This window comes from Solenopsis invicta, chromosome 10, assembly GCF_016802725.1.
Source record: "Solenopsis invicta isolate M01_SB chromosome 10, UNIL_Sinv_3.0, whole genome shotgun sequence".
NCBI classification, from domain to species: Eukaryota; Metazoa; Arthropoda; class Insecta; order Hymenoptera; family Formicidae; genus Solenopsis; species Solenopsis invicta.
The window spans coordinates 7,023,308-7,041,334 of record NC_052673.1 but is presented as its reverse complement, the minus strand read 5'-3'; the positions used below and the strand labels follow the sequence as shown (position 1 = coordinate 7,041,334).

General features: G+C 36.0%; 2 protein-coding genes across 2 annotated transcripts; both read right to left on the bottom strand.

The window, feature by feature from the left end:
• Positions 1-13,366: 13,366 nt before the first annotated feature.
• Positions 13,367-14,677, bottom strand: LOC120358765. The gene has a single exon (XM_039454023.1). It carries the CDS (start codon positions 14,675-14,677, stop codon positions 13,367-13,369), a length of 1,311 nt encoding a protein of 436 aa, XP_039309957.1.
• A 46-nt stretch (positions 14,678-14,723) lies between these two features.
• Positions 14,724-16,431, bottom strand: LOC105203472. Its single transcript, XM_039454022.1, has 2 exons — positions 16,406-16,431; positions 14,724-16,329 (listed from the first exon to the last, which is right to left on the bottom strand). Exons 1-2 carry the CDS (start codon positions 16,429-16,431, stop codon positions 14,724-14,726), a joined length of 1,632 nt encoding a protein of 543 aa, XP_039309956.1.
• Between the last annotated feature and the right edge of the window lie 1,596 nt (positions 16,432-18,027).

Below are 18,027 nucleotides of genomic sequence, written 5' to 3'. Positions count from 1 at the left end.
ACAAATCTGACCTCTATCGACAGCTGCTCGATTCCTGAAATATCTGCAGTTTCATCCGCGAGCAGTGAAAATGCAATGGTGTTTTCGTTATTAATCTTTTCAATAATGTTTTTACGTATGACAAGTCCACAGATATTAAGCAATTCATTTTGTACTCGATGCGAAGTGTATTTTGTTCTTACTGTACAAGTTTTAAAATGTTCTTCCAAAACACTATCACCTGCCTCAATTCTGAATTTCAATAGATCCTAGAAATTTCCTGAGTCTGACTGTTTCCCGCGCAGTGCTAGATCGTGAGTACCACAAAAAACGATACTCGATATTATTGAACGCAGTTTGTCTCTATTTTTCACAATTAACTCGTTATTTGCGTCGTTGAGTTGTAAATCTATTGATTTTTTCTTATTTGTAATAACATCGCTAAATAATTTTGATTTCATTATTGCTTCTTTATGCCATTCCGTTTAAGAATGTTTTTTAGCACTATCGTGAAAATCTTTATATTTAATGAAAGTGATAAATGCTCCCTGAATTCCTCGTTTTATGCTAGGTCTAAATAGTATACAATGTACGCATAAAGCACCTTTTAGTTTTTTGGAGTATGCTAACCACGGATATTGGTATAACCATTCCAAACGAAAACATCTGTTTTGGTTTTCCCCTAGATCATCCTTGAAATTATACGTTTTATCAGGATTCCAAGGATTTGTCAACAAATCATATTTTTCTGCGTCGTTAAGTTTTAAAATATTACTGAGTTCAATGTAGTTACCAATATCATGCAATAATTTATCAGATTCAGACGATTCAGATGTAACATGCTCGGATTTAAGGCTTGTACAAGGCGCTACAAAAGTATCCCGGGTTTCTTTTTCTTTGACAATAATATTTTGGTTCGGTGATTTGTGTCTATCACTTCTGTTGTCATCATTTTTCATGTCACAGCCATGAGATTTTTTGGGTGATGGTAATTCATTTTTATTTGCTGCTGGCCTTTTTGTTTGAAAAAACTTTCTTATATCCATAATAATTTCTGATCTGCAAATAGGAATTACTTTACAGTATATAAGTTTTTCTCTCAAAAACTAAGAATATATGTATATGTTACAGTAAAAGCGTAAAATTCAGCAAGTGTATACACTTACTAGTCGATATATGCATTTATGTAAGATTTTAGCAAAAGTATCAACTAATGTAAGTATAAAAATATCTACTATTCTCAGTAAATGTATTCATTTACTAGACAATGTATACATTTGCTATAACACAATATAGTAGATATATAATGTATGCTTTTACTGGTAATGTGGGCAGCGGCCACGTATTCCTTTTTGGAATGTACATTACCAATGATTAGATACCATTTTCTTTTTTCGATTAGATAGATACTAAGGGGATTCTTCGTTATATGACTAATGATCGGATTTTCCATTACTAAGGAAACTTCCATTTAGATAATCGAACCTTTCAGTTTCAAAGTTTTGTTTTTGATAAAAGGTGATATCATTCGAAAGAATGCAACGAAAGAAGGAAATGCGTATTAGCATCACCATATAAATATAGGCATCAGGAACCGCAGCGGCAGTTCCTCGTTATTCGTCAAAGTGAAAACTCTGTATCTTTAATTGTAAACTACAATTAAGACATTATTGTAAAAGAAAAAAGAAATAAATTCTTTTTTTGAAATAATAAACTTGGCGAATCTTACAGTAAAAGTTTAAATTTCGTTGCTTGTAAATACATTTACTTATCAAATTAATAGGTATATACATTGAGATTGACTAGTAAGTGCATACATCCACCGAATTAGCACATTTACTGTAACATATATAAATTCTAAGTAAATGTCTACAGGTAATAATATAAACTTATGTATACTTACATATAAATACACTTTTGTGTTTCATAGAGTGCCACTATTTTTATTGCATGAAAAACGTAGTATGAAAGTCTAATGTAAAATAGCACAAGGCCGAATTTATATATACGGAGGCACTGGGATAATATCAAATTTGAATTCCTAAAAGTATCAAGGTGAACACTGTCACTGTGTAGGAACGACTAAAATGTTTCATCGAAATGCTGGAAGCAACGATGAAACAAGTGATGATCGCTCTTGACACTCTGCACTGTTTCGAGCTCGAGGTTTCCGTAAAAAGAAACGCTATCGACTTCCAGAAGAAAAAATATCAATGAGTTCGCTCGTTCTTAAAACGGAAGCAGTTCCCGTGGATATAAAATGTTTCAATGCCAGAATAATGTATAAAATATCTTGTTAACTAATGATTTTTCGATAATTCTAACCTAATTGTTACCTTAATACTTTTGTATGCAGAATAATCAGAAGAATCATACTTCATACTATGTAAAAAAATTATATAATTCCATTTAAAAAATATCGATGTCCTCCATGTGACCTTAAAAAGTAGAATTTAAAAAAAAATTAATTTTACCATTATTTGTCCACCTCCAAACCTTACAACTTTTGTACATGAAACATTTTTCTAAAATGTATTGTTTGCGAGATATTCCACCTGTTACGTTTGAAATTTTTAATACCCTGTATACCAGGCATGGCCCACAAACTATAGCTCGAGCTTCTCCGCTTCCCCTTCCACACGCGCGAGTCACATGCACATACTGTAGCATAGTAGGAACCGAGAGCGGTCGTATGGAGGGGATAGGTGGATCGCGGAGTCAGAAGGAAAGACGGGAAGAAGCAACCGTGCGAAGAGGGAGCATGTTCTCCTCCTCGCATGCTTCGTGGGTGCCCACGGGGCCATGCCTGCTGTATACCATATATTATTTTTAAACAAATATTTACGTATATTTTTATTTTTAATTAATTTATAAATTACAAACAAAAATTATTTGGTTGGTAATTATAAAATCATTCTAAATTCAAAAATTAAAATATGAAAATCCAGGGGGGGGCATATGCCCCCCTTTGCCCCCCCTCATGGGCGCCCATGTGTGTAGTCGTGCCCCTGCACGCGCCCGGACAACAGCATTCAAAAAACACTTTGAAAACAAAATGAGTGGCGCGCCTAGTACGCCCTAGGCGCTGCGCGCGCTTTGCCATTTCATTGTGTTCTGTTCGCTTACCGAAGACAACAGCTTGTGGTTTCTTCTTCGAGTTGACGATGTCTGAGCTTAAAAAGAAAAGTTTGAGGCATCACAGGGATAATGCTCGGAACGATCCCAAGATCGCTCGCGAAATCGCAAAAGATCGCACTCGCGAGACCAACGACGAAAGAAAAGATAGCGGTTTTCAGGATCGTCGGCGGATAGACAGTTGTCGAGGGAATCTCCTGCTTACAGATCTCGTTCTACAGAGAAAGCGATGGAGCTGCTAGACCAGGTGCGCAAATTTTTTTCTCGCCGAGGAAGCGAATTGAGCCCGCACTCGCGCAATCAACCTTTTGAGGTTAGATTATCAGCGGAGGTAGCCCGTCAATCCTTTAAGGATTCGTCAGCGATCTCAATGGCTACGCCTTTTGCCTCAGAGCACGGCAGAACCGACGGTCGCACAAGCTGACCGGGGCGTTGTACCAGGTATGTCCTCTTGTTGACCCAGGCTTTGAGGTTATCTCTGGCAAAGAGAGGACATAAGCGACGGTTTTCTTCTGCCTCTTCTTATTTTTTCAGCCTCACCAGTGGCCATACAGATACGGGAGGATGAAATTCCGCCTACTAATAACATAGTCGAGGAATCACCTCTCAACGACCTCTCAGAAGCACAAGACGCTATTCTAACTTCTGAATCACATTCCTTTGCCAACGAGTTATTTGGAGAGGCCCAGGCTCCTGCAGCATCATCCTCTTGGAACCCAATCGTTTTAAATTCAATTCAAACGGAAGCTCGGAAGGCTTAAGCGACGACTTACGCAACACTCCTGACCAAGTTCGAGACAAAGGACGATCTAGCAGCTTTGGCCCCACTTAAGCTCAACAAGGAGCTGGCAGCGGTATTATCTCCTTCGGTCATTAAACGTGACGAGTACCAAGCGCTGTCCCAAGCACAGGTGGGTGCCTGTTTTAATGCTTTCGGCTCTGGCATATCACTTCTATTAAAGCCAGAGGCCGTATGTGACCTCAGCAGCGAGGCAAGATCAGTATTAACGCTTTTCGCAGAAGGGGTCCATTTGCTAGCTGATCACCATTATCGCCTCTCTCTAGCCAGACGGGCTTTTACTAAACCCTCTCTAAATATTGTTGGTAAAAACGCGGCGGACGCAGCCCCGATCGACGAATTCTTATTCGGTTAAAACTTTGCGGAGACACTTAAAGCGGCTCAAACCTGTGAGAAAACAAGTCGAGAAGTAGCGAAATCCACATCGCAGGTAGGAAAAAAGACTCTGCAACCGATGCGCCAGATACCTCAGCAGTGAAATCAACCCCGTTTGACCAGACTTCCTCCGGGAAACAGTCGGGCTCTTGTTCGTCCGTCGTCGGCTCGTCGACCAGGAGCTTCTTACTACAAGAGCCGCCACAGTCGTCACAGCCGCCACTACCGCTCCTAGTCTCGATCTCGGCCTCGACACCATCATTGAACGACGTAAGAACAGCGGGTCGCCTATCTAATTACTATGCTCAAAGGTCGGAAATCACAAATGATCCTCTAGTTTTACAGGCAATACAAGGCTATAATATTCCTTTTATCTCCCTGCCACCCGCAAGAGCCCACTTTACGCAACCAGAGTTCTCTCAATCCGATACTATTTGTTGCAATAACGAAATAGAGCGCCTGCGGCTTAAGGGAGCCATAGTTCCGGTAAAGCCCTGCAAGGATCAATTTTTAAATTCCTTTTTTCTTATAGAAAAGCCATCAAGTGGTAAAAGATTTATTTTAAATTTACGAGATTTAAATAAGTACATAAAACCACCACACTTTAAACTAGAGGATTGGCGGACTGTAATTAGACTTATGCTCTCAGGTATGCAGATGCCCACATAGCACGTAATATTTCTGTGATATCACAGAATCATTGCAATATTACAGAAATATTACATATTACTGTGAAATATCACAGAAATATTACTGTGATATTACACAGTGATAATGACATTGAAATATTCCACTGATATCACAGAAATATCACAGAAATATTATTGTGATATTATACAGTGATAATAACATTAAAATATTCCAATGATATCATTGCAATATATTGTTGCAATATTTAATTTCAAAGAACAAGGTAATGTCAAACCACGTTTTTATTATGTCTTATTAATGCAACGTCAGTATCTCTTTGATTAATTTCGATATTTTTAGTATCCTTAATATTCTTGGTAATTTCGGTATCATATAGAAGAAATCAACTTACAAATAAAATAATTATGTCTTTGCTCTTTCGTGGAATAAAAGTAAATGTTAAGAAAAAAAATTAATTAACTTTATTATTAGTTTAGATATTTACTTAGTTTATTCCTTAAACTGTATATATGTATAAACTATAATGTACGCTCTTCTATGTAATCTATCAATTTAATTGTTGCTTTACAATTCGATCAATAATGATTTTATTAAAAAATTACAGAAAAACCTTTGTATTTATCTTATTGTCATTTATAATTTTTACAGGAGCACAAAATTGATTTTAATTTTTAAAAATTTTTATCATGAGGAATTTAAAAAAGAAATGTTTACAAAAAGTTTTGTTAATACACATTTATTATTCACTTGGCAATAAATATTTCAAAGTATATTAAGAAGTTTTTAAAAAAATATACATTTTTACGTCATTTAATATTTACTGCTCGGTACATTATTTTGTGAAATAGTTTATTCATTAATATTGATTAGACTATTATACACCACAGTAAAAGGTTTTTCAAGTTAATTAAAATATTAAATTTCCAACAAATTTTTCTTTAGATTTCACTTTTTTTTCAACTCTATTAAAAAATATGATTATATATATTCTATCATTAATTAGGTATTTTACAATGTTCATTAATTATATGTATGTATATAATGTTGCGGCTCGGTCACCGACCGTCACAACATACGACGAAACAACCGAGCGCGTACACAGCCGCTATGCGGTCCCGCCGTGTGTATAAGACTCCACGCAAACAAGTGAGTGCTGGCACCACCGCTAGGTGGCCGCGCCGCTGGAGACCTTCTCGTGAGTCAAGTGCAGCCTCAGGTGTTATATCTAGACGCCACTGCGGCCGACCGGGCCGACTCACCACGACTCACTAGCTCACACTTCAGTGAGATTTTGAAGAAAATTGTTGCTTCTTGTAATTTGGAAACGAATACTTGTTCTAATTTTTTTCCAATGTAACGTCCCTTGAAAAAAAAGTTGATAAACTTGTTTCAATAAACTGATTACTGATCAGTAACTGATGATGTTTTATCAGTTAACTGACGAAATATAACCAGTTACTGATCAGTAATCAGTTTATTGAAACAAGTTTATCAATTTTTTTTTAAGGGGTACGTGTGGAACGCTGTTTCATATAAAATTTTATATTTTTACATGTAAATAATATTTTGTATTGTTATTTAATCTTGAACATAAATTAAAATTATAATTCAAATTGAATCTTTTTTAACAAAAATGAAAAAGGATACAAGAGACTCTTTTTGTAAATTAAACATTTATTACGTTTACATTATTGTATTTTATTTTAATAAATATAATTAATTTTTTTATGTTTAATATATATTACATGTAACAATATGAAAATAATATTAAGAATAACAATAAAAATAAAATAAATTGAAATAATTTATTTATTTAATTTTTTGCAATATTATTTAAATATCACATAAACATCACAGAAATATTGTGAAATATCACAGTAATATTACTATGAAATATCACAGTAATATTACTGTGATGCGTTTTCGCGGACATTTTGATATTACTGTGATATCACAGTAATATTTCGTGATATTTCTGCAATATTTCATTTGTAATATTGCAATGTAAAAGTGATATTGCTATGATATCACTGCAATATTACGTGCTATGTGGGTGGCCACTATTGACCTTGAAGACGCCTATTTAATAGTTCCAATTTGCAAGGAACATAGAAAATTTCTTAGGTTTCAATGGTGTGACACAACTTATGAATTCACGGCATTACCTTTTGGCCTTTCTACTGCGCCCTATATTTTTACCAAGATTCTCCGGCCGGTGATCTCTTTTTTTGTGTAATAAAGGCTATCAGTCTGTTGTCTACTTAGACGATTTTCTTCTTCTAGGTTTATCCAGTGTTGAATGTCGATCTAATGTTATCTTTTCTATAAATTTCCTTCAATCTTTAGGATTTGTAATCGATTTCTCTAAATCTTTCCTAGAATCATCTTCGAGACGCAAATACTTAGGATTTATGTTTGACTCTAACGAACAATCTATCTCGATTCCTCCGGACAGTCGAGCAAAATTATTAAGCCTGACAAAAATCCTGGCTCGCAAATCAAAATGTTCTATAAGAGAATTCGCCAGTTTAATTGGCTCACTCATCTCGGTCTGTCCAGCAGTTCAACACGGTCTGTCCAGCAGTTCAATACGGTCTTCTGTATACAGAAGCGATGGAAAGAGTAAAATTTTTGGCCCTTATAGAGAGTGGAGGCGACTATTCAGCGCGCATGGATATTCCTCTATTTCTTCAGGAAGACTTTGCCTGGTGGATTAATATTTTTTCTAACTTACATTAGTCTAATAAAATTCGTTCAGGTAATTTCAGTCGTGAGATCTTTTCAGACGCTTCAATGAGCGGTTGGGGCGCATACTGCGGTGAGAAACGTACGCATGGATGGTGGTCCGACTCGGATAAATCCGTACATATCAACACTCTAGAGCTCAAGGCAGCTTTTAACGGCTTACGATGCTTTGCAGCTGATTTCCGTGATTGTGATATCCTCCTGAGGATAGACAATATAACCGCCTTAGCCTATATTAATAGGTTCGGATCCATCCAATTTCTCCACCTTTCAGCTATATTAAGACAAATATGGCACTGGTGTGAAGAGCGAAATATCTTTATTTTCGTCTCCTACATAGCGTCTTTGGATAATATTATCGCAGACGCTGAATCTCGAACCGTAGACCCGAACACGGAGTGGTCTTTGTCCCAGACGGCATTTAGCCGCATTTCTAAGATCTTCGGGCCTTTTCAAATAGACCTTTTTGCATCTTCGATCAATAACAAGTGCGATGTTTACGTATCTTGGTTTCCAGATCCCAGTTTAATTGCCATAGATGCTTTTACCCTCCCAGAGGAGGAGTTAGATTTTTATGCGTTTCCTCCGTTTATGTTGCCTCGAGTCTTGAGGAAGATAGTAGACGATGGAGCAACGGGCACCATAGTGGTGCCCTGGTGGCCTTCGCAGGCCTGGTTCCCGCTGTTCAATCGTCTCCTGATATCAGAGCCCTTGATTCTCGCTCCTAATCGCGCTCTTCTCTCATCTTCTTTCAGGGATCACTATCCAGCGTGGGAAACACTTTCCTTGGGGGTCGGGAGGTTATCTGGGAAGCATTCAAGAATCGCTTAGCACCCCCAGCAGCTCTTCCAGCTCTACTTGCTTCTCTATCAAATGCGACAATTAAGCAATACTCGGGTTCTCTACGCTCTTGGTGGAACTTTTGCCAGCATCACCAGCTACCTTTATACTCTGCAACCGTCCCACAAATGTTGGATTTTTTAGCACACAGCTAGAGTTTCGTCCTATTCGAGCTTAAATACCATGAGATCTGCAGTTTCATTGATCTCTAACAACGAGATCCGCAATCATCCTATGATTAGACGCTTCTGCAAAGGGATTGCAGCACTGAAACCACCGCGACCGCGGTATGACTATGTATGGGACCCGGCACCAGTAATATCTAAGTTGGCAGCCATCTATCCATATGATTCAGCTTGTCTAAAGGTCATCTCCAAGAAGTTGGTTCTTCTTTTAGCTTTTGCAACGGGCCACAGAGCTCAAACGCTCGCTTCCCTAAGAGTGTCACAGATTTCGGTGAAGGAAAAGTTAATTATCCGGATCCCAGACCGGATTAAGACATCGGCTCCAGGTCGCCTTTAGCCACTTTTCTCTTTCTCTCAATGATCATGAAAATCTCTGCATAGTTCGGCCATGGAATGCTATATGGAGAGAACAAAAAAATTACGACCATCTACATGCGATTCTTTGTTTATCACCTTAACGAAACCCTTCAGGGCAGTTACGTCGCAAACAATAGGACGCTGGATTAAACAGAGCTTAGAAGAATGTGATATTGATACCTCAATTTTCTCAGCTCATAGCACCAGACACGCTTCAACGTCCCGAGCCGCGGAAAAAGGAATATCATTAGATTTAATTAAGCGTGCCGCGGGCTGGACTGGAGAATCCCGAGTATTTGTTAACTTTTATAAGAGACCTATGGTAGACTTCGAAGCGTTTAGCAACGCAGTCCTCTCTCTATAGAGTGAGTTTTTTTATCTAGATTATAGTGCATTTTCCTTATATATGTACTTTTTTTGCTTATCTCATGATATATATATCACTATTGGTTTTCAATATTTGATTTTACATTCTAACTTGTAACATCTTTTTATGTTTTATATAAGTTTAGAAAAATTTAAAAATACAGCTAGTTTCTTCACCAGATTTAATTCCGGCGTCAGAGACAAATTCTTTCTAAGGCAAATCACCGCTTTAAACAACTACACAGTTATTAATTTTCATCCGGACGAGACATAAGGCATAACTGTTAGATTGAACGAACTTACCTGTGAAGTTCGATCCTAATTATGCCCGTTGCCTCGTCCGGATGGACTTCCCACCCTTAAATCTCCCTTCCCTAGATCTAGTGATTTGCCTCATTATTTGAACTCATGAGATGGCAAGGCGCGCGCAGCGCTTAGGACGTACTAGGCGCGCCACCCATTTTGTTTTCAAAGTGTTTTTTGAATGCTGTTGTCCGGGCGCGTGCAGGGGCACGACTACACCAGTTATTAATTTTCATCCGGACAAGACAACGGGCATAATTAGGATCGAACTTCACAGGTAAGTTCGTTCAATCTAACAATTAAACGCATTTAACATTAAAATTTATATAATATTTCCAACACTTTTTCTTTGGCTAACACAGTTTGGTTTTTCAAATTAAAACATCTTTTAAATATTTGAAATATAATAATTTCTTAATAACATAAAAAGAACTTAATCCAGTGGTTTTAACCTATATTTAAAAAATGTTTATTTAAAAAGGTTTCTAAAAAATGTTTAAAAAGACTTCTAATTGAGGTATCGATACTCCTTCAACTGGATTCTCAATTAATCTGATGAATCAGATTCGGAATACTTGTTTGAAGATGTATTACCCGCGTTTTTTTTAAAGTATGCACGTAAAAGTTTATACTTTTCCTTTTCAAGGTTTAATATTTCAGTATGTCTCTTTTCTTTATCCTTTATTTTATTATTCGCGATAGTTTTTTTCTGTTGTAGTTCTTTTTCTTTCAGTTTAATTTGCCTTTTCCTTAATTGTAAACAATTCTTCTTTTTTTTTTAATCGTGTCCATACCGTTTCTCTTTTTCAATTTCTTTTTTGACTTTATCTTGCAAATGCTGCTGCCACTGCTTTCCGAGTTCAATTTTACTTTTAGCGAGGTTTGAACCAGTTCCATGTTTTAAGCGTTTTTCGTCTCGTAACTTTTCTAACGTCTCTGCCTGCACTGTTGAAGCTTTTAGTAACCTGCTCATTTGCTGCTATATTAGACGGGTATATCTTTTGAAGAACTTTATTTTGTACATTTTTTATTTTAAAATGAGATTCAGGTAGCTCCTTTTTTTTCCTCTATCTTCAGTTGGTTCCTTAGTAGCAGTCATGCTATTTTTTTTATTCTTGGATGTAGAAACGGAACATAATTTTGATGAAACAGTGTAAGCCGGCTCAGCAGTATTTTTATTATTTCTCAAAATTTTGTCGAGTTGGTCAAACCACTGAAATTCAGTAGTACCTCTTCCAGTCTTATTATTGCTATCGACACATTCTTTGTACCGTTTTGTTAAGGCGTTTATTTTCCATCTTACTTGCTGTGGTGACATCTGTAATATGAAGTAACAACAATTTAAAAATTATAACAATTAACTAATGTACACATTTTGAAAATAAACTCTTTCAAAAGTAGCTGTTTGTTAGAAACAAGCGAATAAATATTATAACTATTTTTCGGAAATGGAACGCAGGAAAAGATGAGAAATAATCACAATATAAAAAATTTTATTATAATATTTAATAATAATAATGAATAAGAAAAGGATAGAACAATCTTTAGCTTTCTTCGCATAACGTTTACAATAAATTAAAAAGAAGGAAAGAGAGATAGACACATGGAATGTAAAGTAAAAAAATAATGAAAGACACAAAAAAAAACGAATGAGAAACAGAGAGACAGAGACAATAAATAAAAGATAAAATGAGAGATAGAGATTTCGTTAAGTGAAAAGAAACTATCTGAATGATTTAAAAACAATTTAAATAATAGTTGAAAATGTCTGTAAGATATTATTAATTTTCAGACGAACTCTTTAAACAATAAATGTTAGTAAGATTTTTAAAACTCTTCTAACGAACAATTGTATACTTCAATGTGTCTGTAAGATCGTTATCTTCAGACGAACGAATAAGATGAAGAAAATGTCTGTCGGACTTATGTGGTCCTCAGACGAACGACTGACCTGACTCAAGAATCGTAACAAAAGCTTCTTCGTAGTACTACGAGAATTTCCCTTCCTATTTGAGAATAGCGTGCACGCAAGAAAGAATCTCACTATGAAAGTAACGAAAAAGGATCGTATTTGATCCGCCGGCCATGAGAATCATCGATCGAAAGAGAAGATTGTAAACAAACAAAGTTGCTAAGTGAGGGTTGCTAGGCGAGTTATCTACACCGTCGTCGGAGTGAACTAAGCGTCTCCTTAATCATTCACACATTGCTGAGCGTTTTAGCGCTCTTTTTGAACACTGTTATTTTAAAATACATTTAGAAATTTACATACATTAAGAAATTTTAATACATAATTTTATAATAATATTGGTATCACTTGGCGATCTCAATTTATAATAAAAACGAACTATATATAATTAAAGATAACTGAACATTTATTTTAGATGGTTATAATTAGACTTGGAAAAGATAAATATGTCGTGCTTGAATTATATATGTTACGCACACACACGCACGCGCGCGCGCGCGCGACACACACACACACACACACACACACACACATTTATATATATAAAATAAATTTTTCAATCTTACCTCAATTTGGAAATCTTTTAGACCATCTGCGATAGCTATCCATATTTTCGTTTTCTTTTTGGGATGATCCAACATGCCCATTTTCGACTCATACAATGCCAGCAACGCTAATGCAGCTTCGTTCGTCCAAATCACAGCTGTATACATTTAATATATAACAATACATAAATATATACATATATGCTTATAAAATTTCCATCATATGGCAAAACACTTTCTATTTGAGTTAATCATAATGGTTTTACCTGCTTCCTTATTCTTTACTGTAGGTTGTTTTATATAATTTAAATCCTGCTCTTCATTCATGTTCTCTTCTATGCCGATGGAATCTATCATGAAACCTTTTTCTGAAGAGTCATCACTATACACTGCAATAAATTAAAGTAAATTATATCTAAGACTGGTTATTTCATTCCCGGCTACATTTTTTTATTACCCGAGATGCACATGTTGGCCAATATAGTAGACGAATGTTAAAGACTTAGGGCAATGTTAAATAAATTGAATTGTATAGGTTTCTGTTTTTAGCATGTTTTGAGCATAAAAGTTATTCTTTTAAAAAAATGTTTTATTTTTACCAATTTCAAAGAACACGAACGGAATTAATGCCAGATTTTATTATTCAACTCCGATGAATCCGCTATTTCAATTAACCAAGGAAAATGATCTCTGACTTCAATGATAAATTATTTCAAGAAGAATTTCTTTTCCATCGAAACAGGCGTGGAATTTTACATTATCCAACGTAGGAATAACTTCTTTACAATGCCGACAAAAGAATAAACCTGCAAATTAATTCGATGAAATACAAATAATGGATACGAATGCATTGTTTCTTAGTCTTATACAATTCCTTGAATAAAAATTATGAATATTGATTACCATCTAAGAGTTCTGGGTCCGGTACGTAATTCGAACACGAAGACATTGTAAAAATATAAGTCCAGCGTGCTAATTCTTCAAGATGTAACATGTAAAGAAACGAACATAAATGAAAGATTTAAACTATTTTTTGTATGTTAAGCAAAACTAAACATGATTAAAGTGTATCAGTAACACACTTGAAAAAATAATTTTTTTGCCTAATGTGTTGACTCTATTGATGGCTGACATGGCCAAATTTAAGATCGAGCTGTGTTTTGCAACTAGCTCGTTCTTCTAGATTTTCTTTGTGAGATACGGTTTGCGGTGCTTGGGGCCATGCAGCAGGATCTTGACGGAGCCAAGTCGGCCCTGACCACCAAATCATATGTTTAATTAATTGACAAGGTGATAAACCTCTAGTGGCACAATCAGCTGGGTTGTCAATTCCAGGAATGAATTTCCAAATTGCCTGAGGTAAAGCTTCGTGGATGTAGCAGACGCGATTGTGTACAAATTCCTTCCATCGAGAAGAATGATTATTTATCCAGGTGTAGACAACAATAGAGTCGGTCCAGAGAAATATAGTGCGATGGTGAGGCTTCAAAGTTTGTAAAACACGAGAGATTAGTTTAGTAAGAAGGACCGCTCCTGAAAGTTCTAAACGAGGAATGGTCATTTTCTTCAGTGGTGCAACTTTCGTCTTTGAGCAGATCAATTCTGTAATAATTTCTCCATCTTGATTAGTTGACCGAATGTAGACTGTAGCACACATAGCCTTTTGTGAAGCGTCACAAAATCCATGAAGTTCAAAAGGATGAGTAGAATTGAAATTAATCCATCGAGGGAAATTTAACTTGGGTATGTCTTGAAACAACTTGATAAATGTACTCCATTTTGTTGAGATCTGTTGAGGCAAAGGATCATCCCATCCAAGTTTGATAGACCAAAGCTCTTGAATAAAAATTTTTGCTGTGATGATGATGGGAGAAAGCAATCCGAGTGGATCAAAAATTTTGGCAATGGTTGACAAAATATTCCGTTTAGTAAAAATGGTTGGTAAGGATGTAGTAACGGAGAAATAGAAGGTATCAAGAGATGGATTCCAATTAAGTCCTAGAACGTGAATCGTAGTAGACTTGTCAAATTGCACAAGTAGAGAATTTGCTTGTTTTTCTAATGGAATAGAACTGAGAATTTCCGGATGATTGCTAATCCATTTTTGGAGTGGAAAACCGCCAGCCTCGCATAATGAGTTTACTTGATCAACTATTTCTTTAACATGAGAAATAGAATCTGAACCGCCGAATATATCGTCAACGTACCTTCCTTTGGTAAGGGCAGGAACAGCAAGAGGGAATTTAGTGCCTTCGTCATCGATAAGTTGAGTAATAGTACGTAAAGCTAAAAATGGGGCACAGGCTAGTCCGTATGTTACCGTAGTTAATTGATAAGTGATGACATCCTTATTTTGATTAATCCAAAAAATACGTTGAAAGTTTAAGTCATCTTGATGAACTCGAATCTGTCGATACATTTTCTCCATATCACAAGAGAAAACGTATCGGAATTGTCTAAACCAGAAAAGAACATCAAAATACATCCGTTTGTAGTTTAGCTCCGATGTAAAGAAGATCATTTAAGGATATACCCGTAGAAGTACGACTTGATCCATTAAATACGACTCTCAGTTTAGTTGTTAAGCTAGTCTCTCTAATAACTCCGTGATGAGGTAGATAATAGCAGGGCTCTGAATGATGAGATGTTACAAGTCTCATGTGATCTAATTTTTCGTATTCGTCTAGAAATTCTGAATAGGCTTTCGCGAGTTTGGAATCATTTGATAGTTTTCTTGATAGATTGATAATGATTCGAAGAGCTCGAGTCTTAGAGTCTCCTAATTCGATTGGGGATCGCTTGAATGGTAGTCTAACAATATATCGTCCTAGGGGATCTCGAGAATGAGTTTGTTTAAAATGTTCTTCACATTTTTGCTCGTCGATTGATAAAGGCGATGAAGTAGATGTTGATATTTCTTCTAATTTCCAAAAACATTGCAGAAGATCATGAAGTTCAGTATCAACAGATATGTGATATCCATGAGCGACTGTTGTTTCTTCGTCGGAATTAACGGAACCTGAAATAATCCACCCAAGTTTGGAGCGTTGTGCAATTGGCGAGGTTTCGTCTCCTGTAACGACGCCATCTTGAATAATGCGAGCGTAAACTTTAATTCCTAAGATAAGGTCAACGGGTCCAGGAGTAGCGTAATGGTAATCTGCTAATGTAAGTCCTTCCAAATGTGGCCAATTAGACTGAGGAATAGGAACGGATGGCAGCTTTGTCGTTACTTTTGGTAAAATATACGCTGAAACTGGGATCTCAGATTGGGGATCAAAATGAGCCTTTATTGCAAATTTGATTGAACCTTTAGTTCGACCTATCCTTTTGCCACCTGCTCCGATTAATGAGATCGAAGAGTGACTTCTGGGAATGTGAAGTAGTTTTGTAAGACGCTCTGAAATTAACGAAATTTCAGAACCGGGATCAATCAATGCTCGAGCCTTTACAGTTTCTCCACTAGCAGTTGTAACCAAAACTTGAGCGGTAGCTAGTAATGCAATTGAATCAAGTGATTCATTCTCAATAGATGCATGAAGTACGTGAGCTTCAGTAGATTTTGTTTCTGAGGATTTGGTTTCGGTGGCAGATTTTACAGTATCTGACGGTGTGATTTTAGCAGTGTTAATTGTAGAATTATTATTTTGATGAATTGTCGTATGATGCTTTTGTCCGCACTTAATGCAGCGTTTAGTAATTCGACAGGCTGATGCCTTATGAGATCCGAGACAATTGTAACAGAGCTGTTGCTGTTTGATAAGAGAAAGTCGCTGTGGAACTGTTTTTGAGATATATTTCGGGCAGTTTGCTATATAGTGCTCAGCAGAACAAAGAGTACATAAGCTTGATTTATTAGAATGAGAGTTTTTAGCTTTTTCTTGAAAGTGAGACTTGGTGGTAACCGGATGTAAAACGGTGGAGGATTTTCCTGATCTAGATTTTTCAAATGCTTGGAGCGAGAGAAGTCGTGAAATTAAAAATTCGTTCAATTGATTCCACGTAGGTGGCTCTTTAGAAGAGCCTAAGTGATGCTCCCAAGCTCTTCTATGCCGATGGAATCTATCATGAAACCTTTTTCTGAAGAGTCATCATTATACACTGCAATAAATTAAAGTAAATTATATCTAAGACTGGTTATTTCATTCCCGGCTACATTTTTTTATTACCCGAGATGCACATGTTGGCCAATATAGTAGACGAATGTTAAAGACTTAGGGCAATGTTAAATAAATTGAATTGTATAGGTTTCTGTTTTTAGCATGTTTTGAGCATAAAAGTTATTCTTTTAAAAAAATGTTTTATTTTTACCAATTTCAAAGAACACGAACGGAATTAATGCCAGATTTTATTATTCAACTCCGATGAATCCGCTATTTCAATTAACCAAGGAAAATGATCTCTGACTTCAATGATAAATTATTTCAAGAAGAATTTCTTTTCCATCGAAACAGGCGTGGAATTTTACATTATCCAACGTAGGAATAACTTCTTTACAATGCCGACAAAAGAATAAACCTGCAAATTAATTCGATGAAATACAAATAATGGATACGAATGCATTGTTTCTTAGTCTTATACAATTCCTTGAATAAAAATTATGAATATTGATTACCATCTAAGAGTTCTGGGTCCGGTACGTAATTCGAACACGAAGACATTGTAAAAATATAAGTCCAGCGTGCTAATTCTTCAAGATGTAACATGTAAAGAAACGAACATAAATGAAAGATTTAAACTATTTTTTGTATGTTAAGCAAAACTAAACATGATTAAAGTGTATCAGTAACACACTTGAAAAAATAATTTTTTTGCCTAATGTGTTGAGTCTATTGATGGCTGACATGGCCAAATTTAAGATCGAGCTGTGTTTTGCAGTGTCACTCTGTGTCTCTCTGTGTCATAGTTGGAAAGCACCAATGTAGACACTGTAAAGACAGTGTCGCTTGTGTCTCTTGTTGGAAAGCACCCATTATGTTTCAAATACATTCAACTGGACACGATACATTCAAAGTTTTCAAAAAAAACCTTATTATCTTATTTAAATTTCGAAAAAATATTGACTATCAGAAATTACTTCGACTGTCGCAAAACACATTTTTCACTACTACGACATTAATATGATGCCGTTACCAACAAAACTTTGTTAGCAACATTGTTACATTAGGACGTGTTTACAGCGTTTAAAGTAAATTTTTAATATGTACCCATAAAAAGATATTTCCAATTATCGAATTACCCCGTCTAACGATTTACCCCGGTTTCCCCTATACATTTTTTATCTAACTTTAATACTTTAGTCGTTATAGTAGAAAGAGTGTTTTAAAATAATTTTTTTATTTCTAGTAGTTTTGCGTGAAAGGCAAAGCCCCTCCCCCGCACCCCCTTCCCATATTTTTTCTAACCTAACCCAGCTTGTCTCAGTCGGTTTACTAAGACGGGGTGGGTGCGGGAGGGGGCGGGCCATAATTTCAAATCTAATATCGCAACATCAATTAGATATCCTTGACCAAATTACAACTAAAATAGGGTTAGGCTGGGTTAGGAAAAATACGGGGTGGGGATGCAGGGGGAGGGGCTCCGCCCCTCCCCTGCCCACGCGTTCTCTATATGGGTTTTCGACGCAAAACAGTTTTTCTACAATAACAACTAAAGTATTGAAATTAGGTAAAATATGTATATGACCTTTTTTATAGAGCTTATTATTTCCTTCATTTTTTGTTTGACACATTTTTTCGTAAAATAAATATTTTCTGAAATGAGTAAGAAAAACTGTTT

Excerpts from the sequence above, each read along its gene's own strand:
- LOC120358765 (XM_039454023.1), bottom strand. The coding sequence starts at position 14,677 with ATGGAGAAAATGTATCGACAGATTCGAGTTCATCAAGATGACTTAAAC.
- LOC105203472 (XM_039454022.1), bottom strand. The coding sequence starts at position 16,431 with ATGTGCATCTCGGGTAATAAAAAAAT. Across the intron at positions 16,330-16,405 it reads ATCTCGGGTAATAAAAAAAT|AAAAAGGTTTCATGATAGAT; the intron begins GTAGCCGGGAAT and ends ATGACTCTTCAG.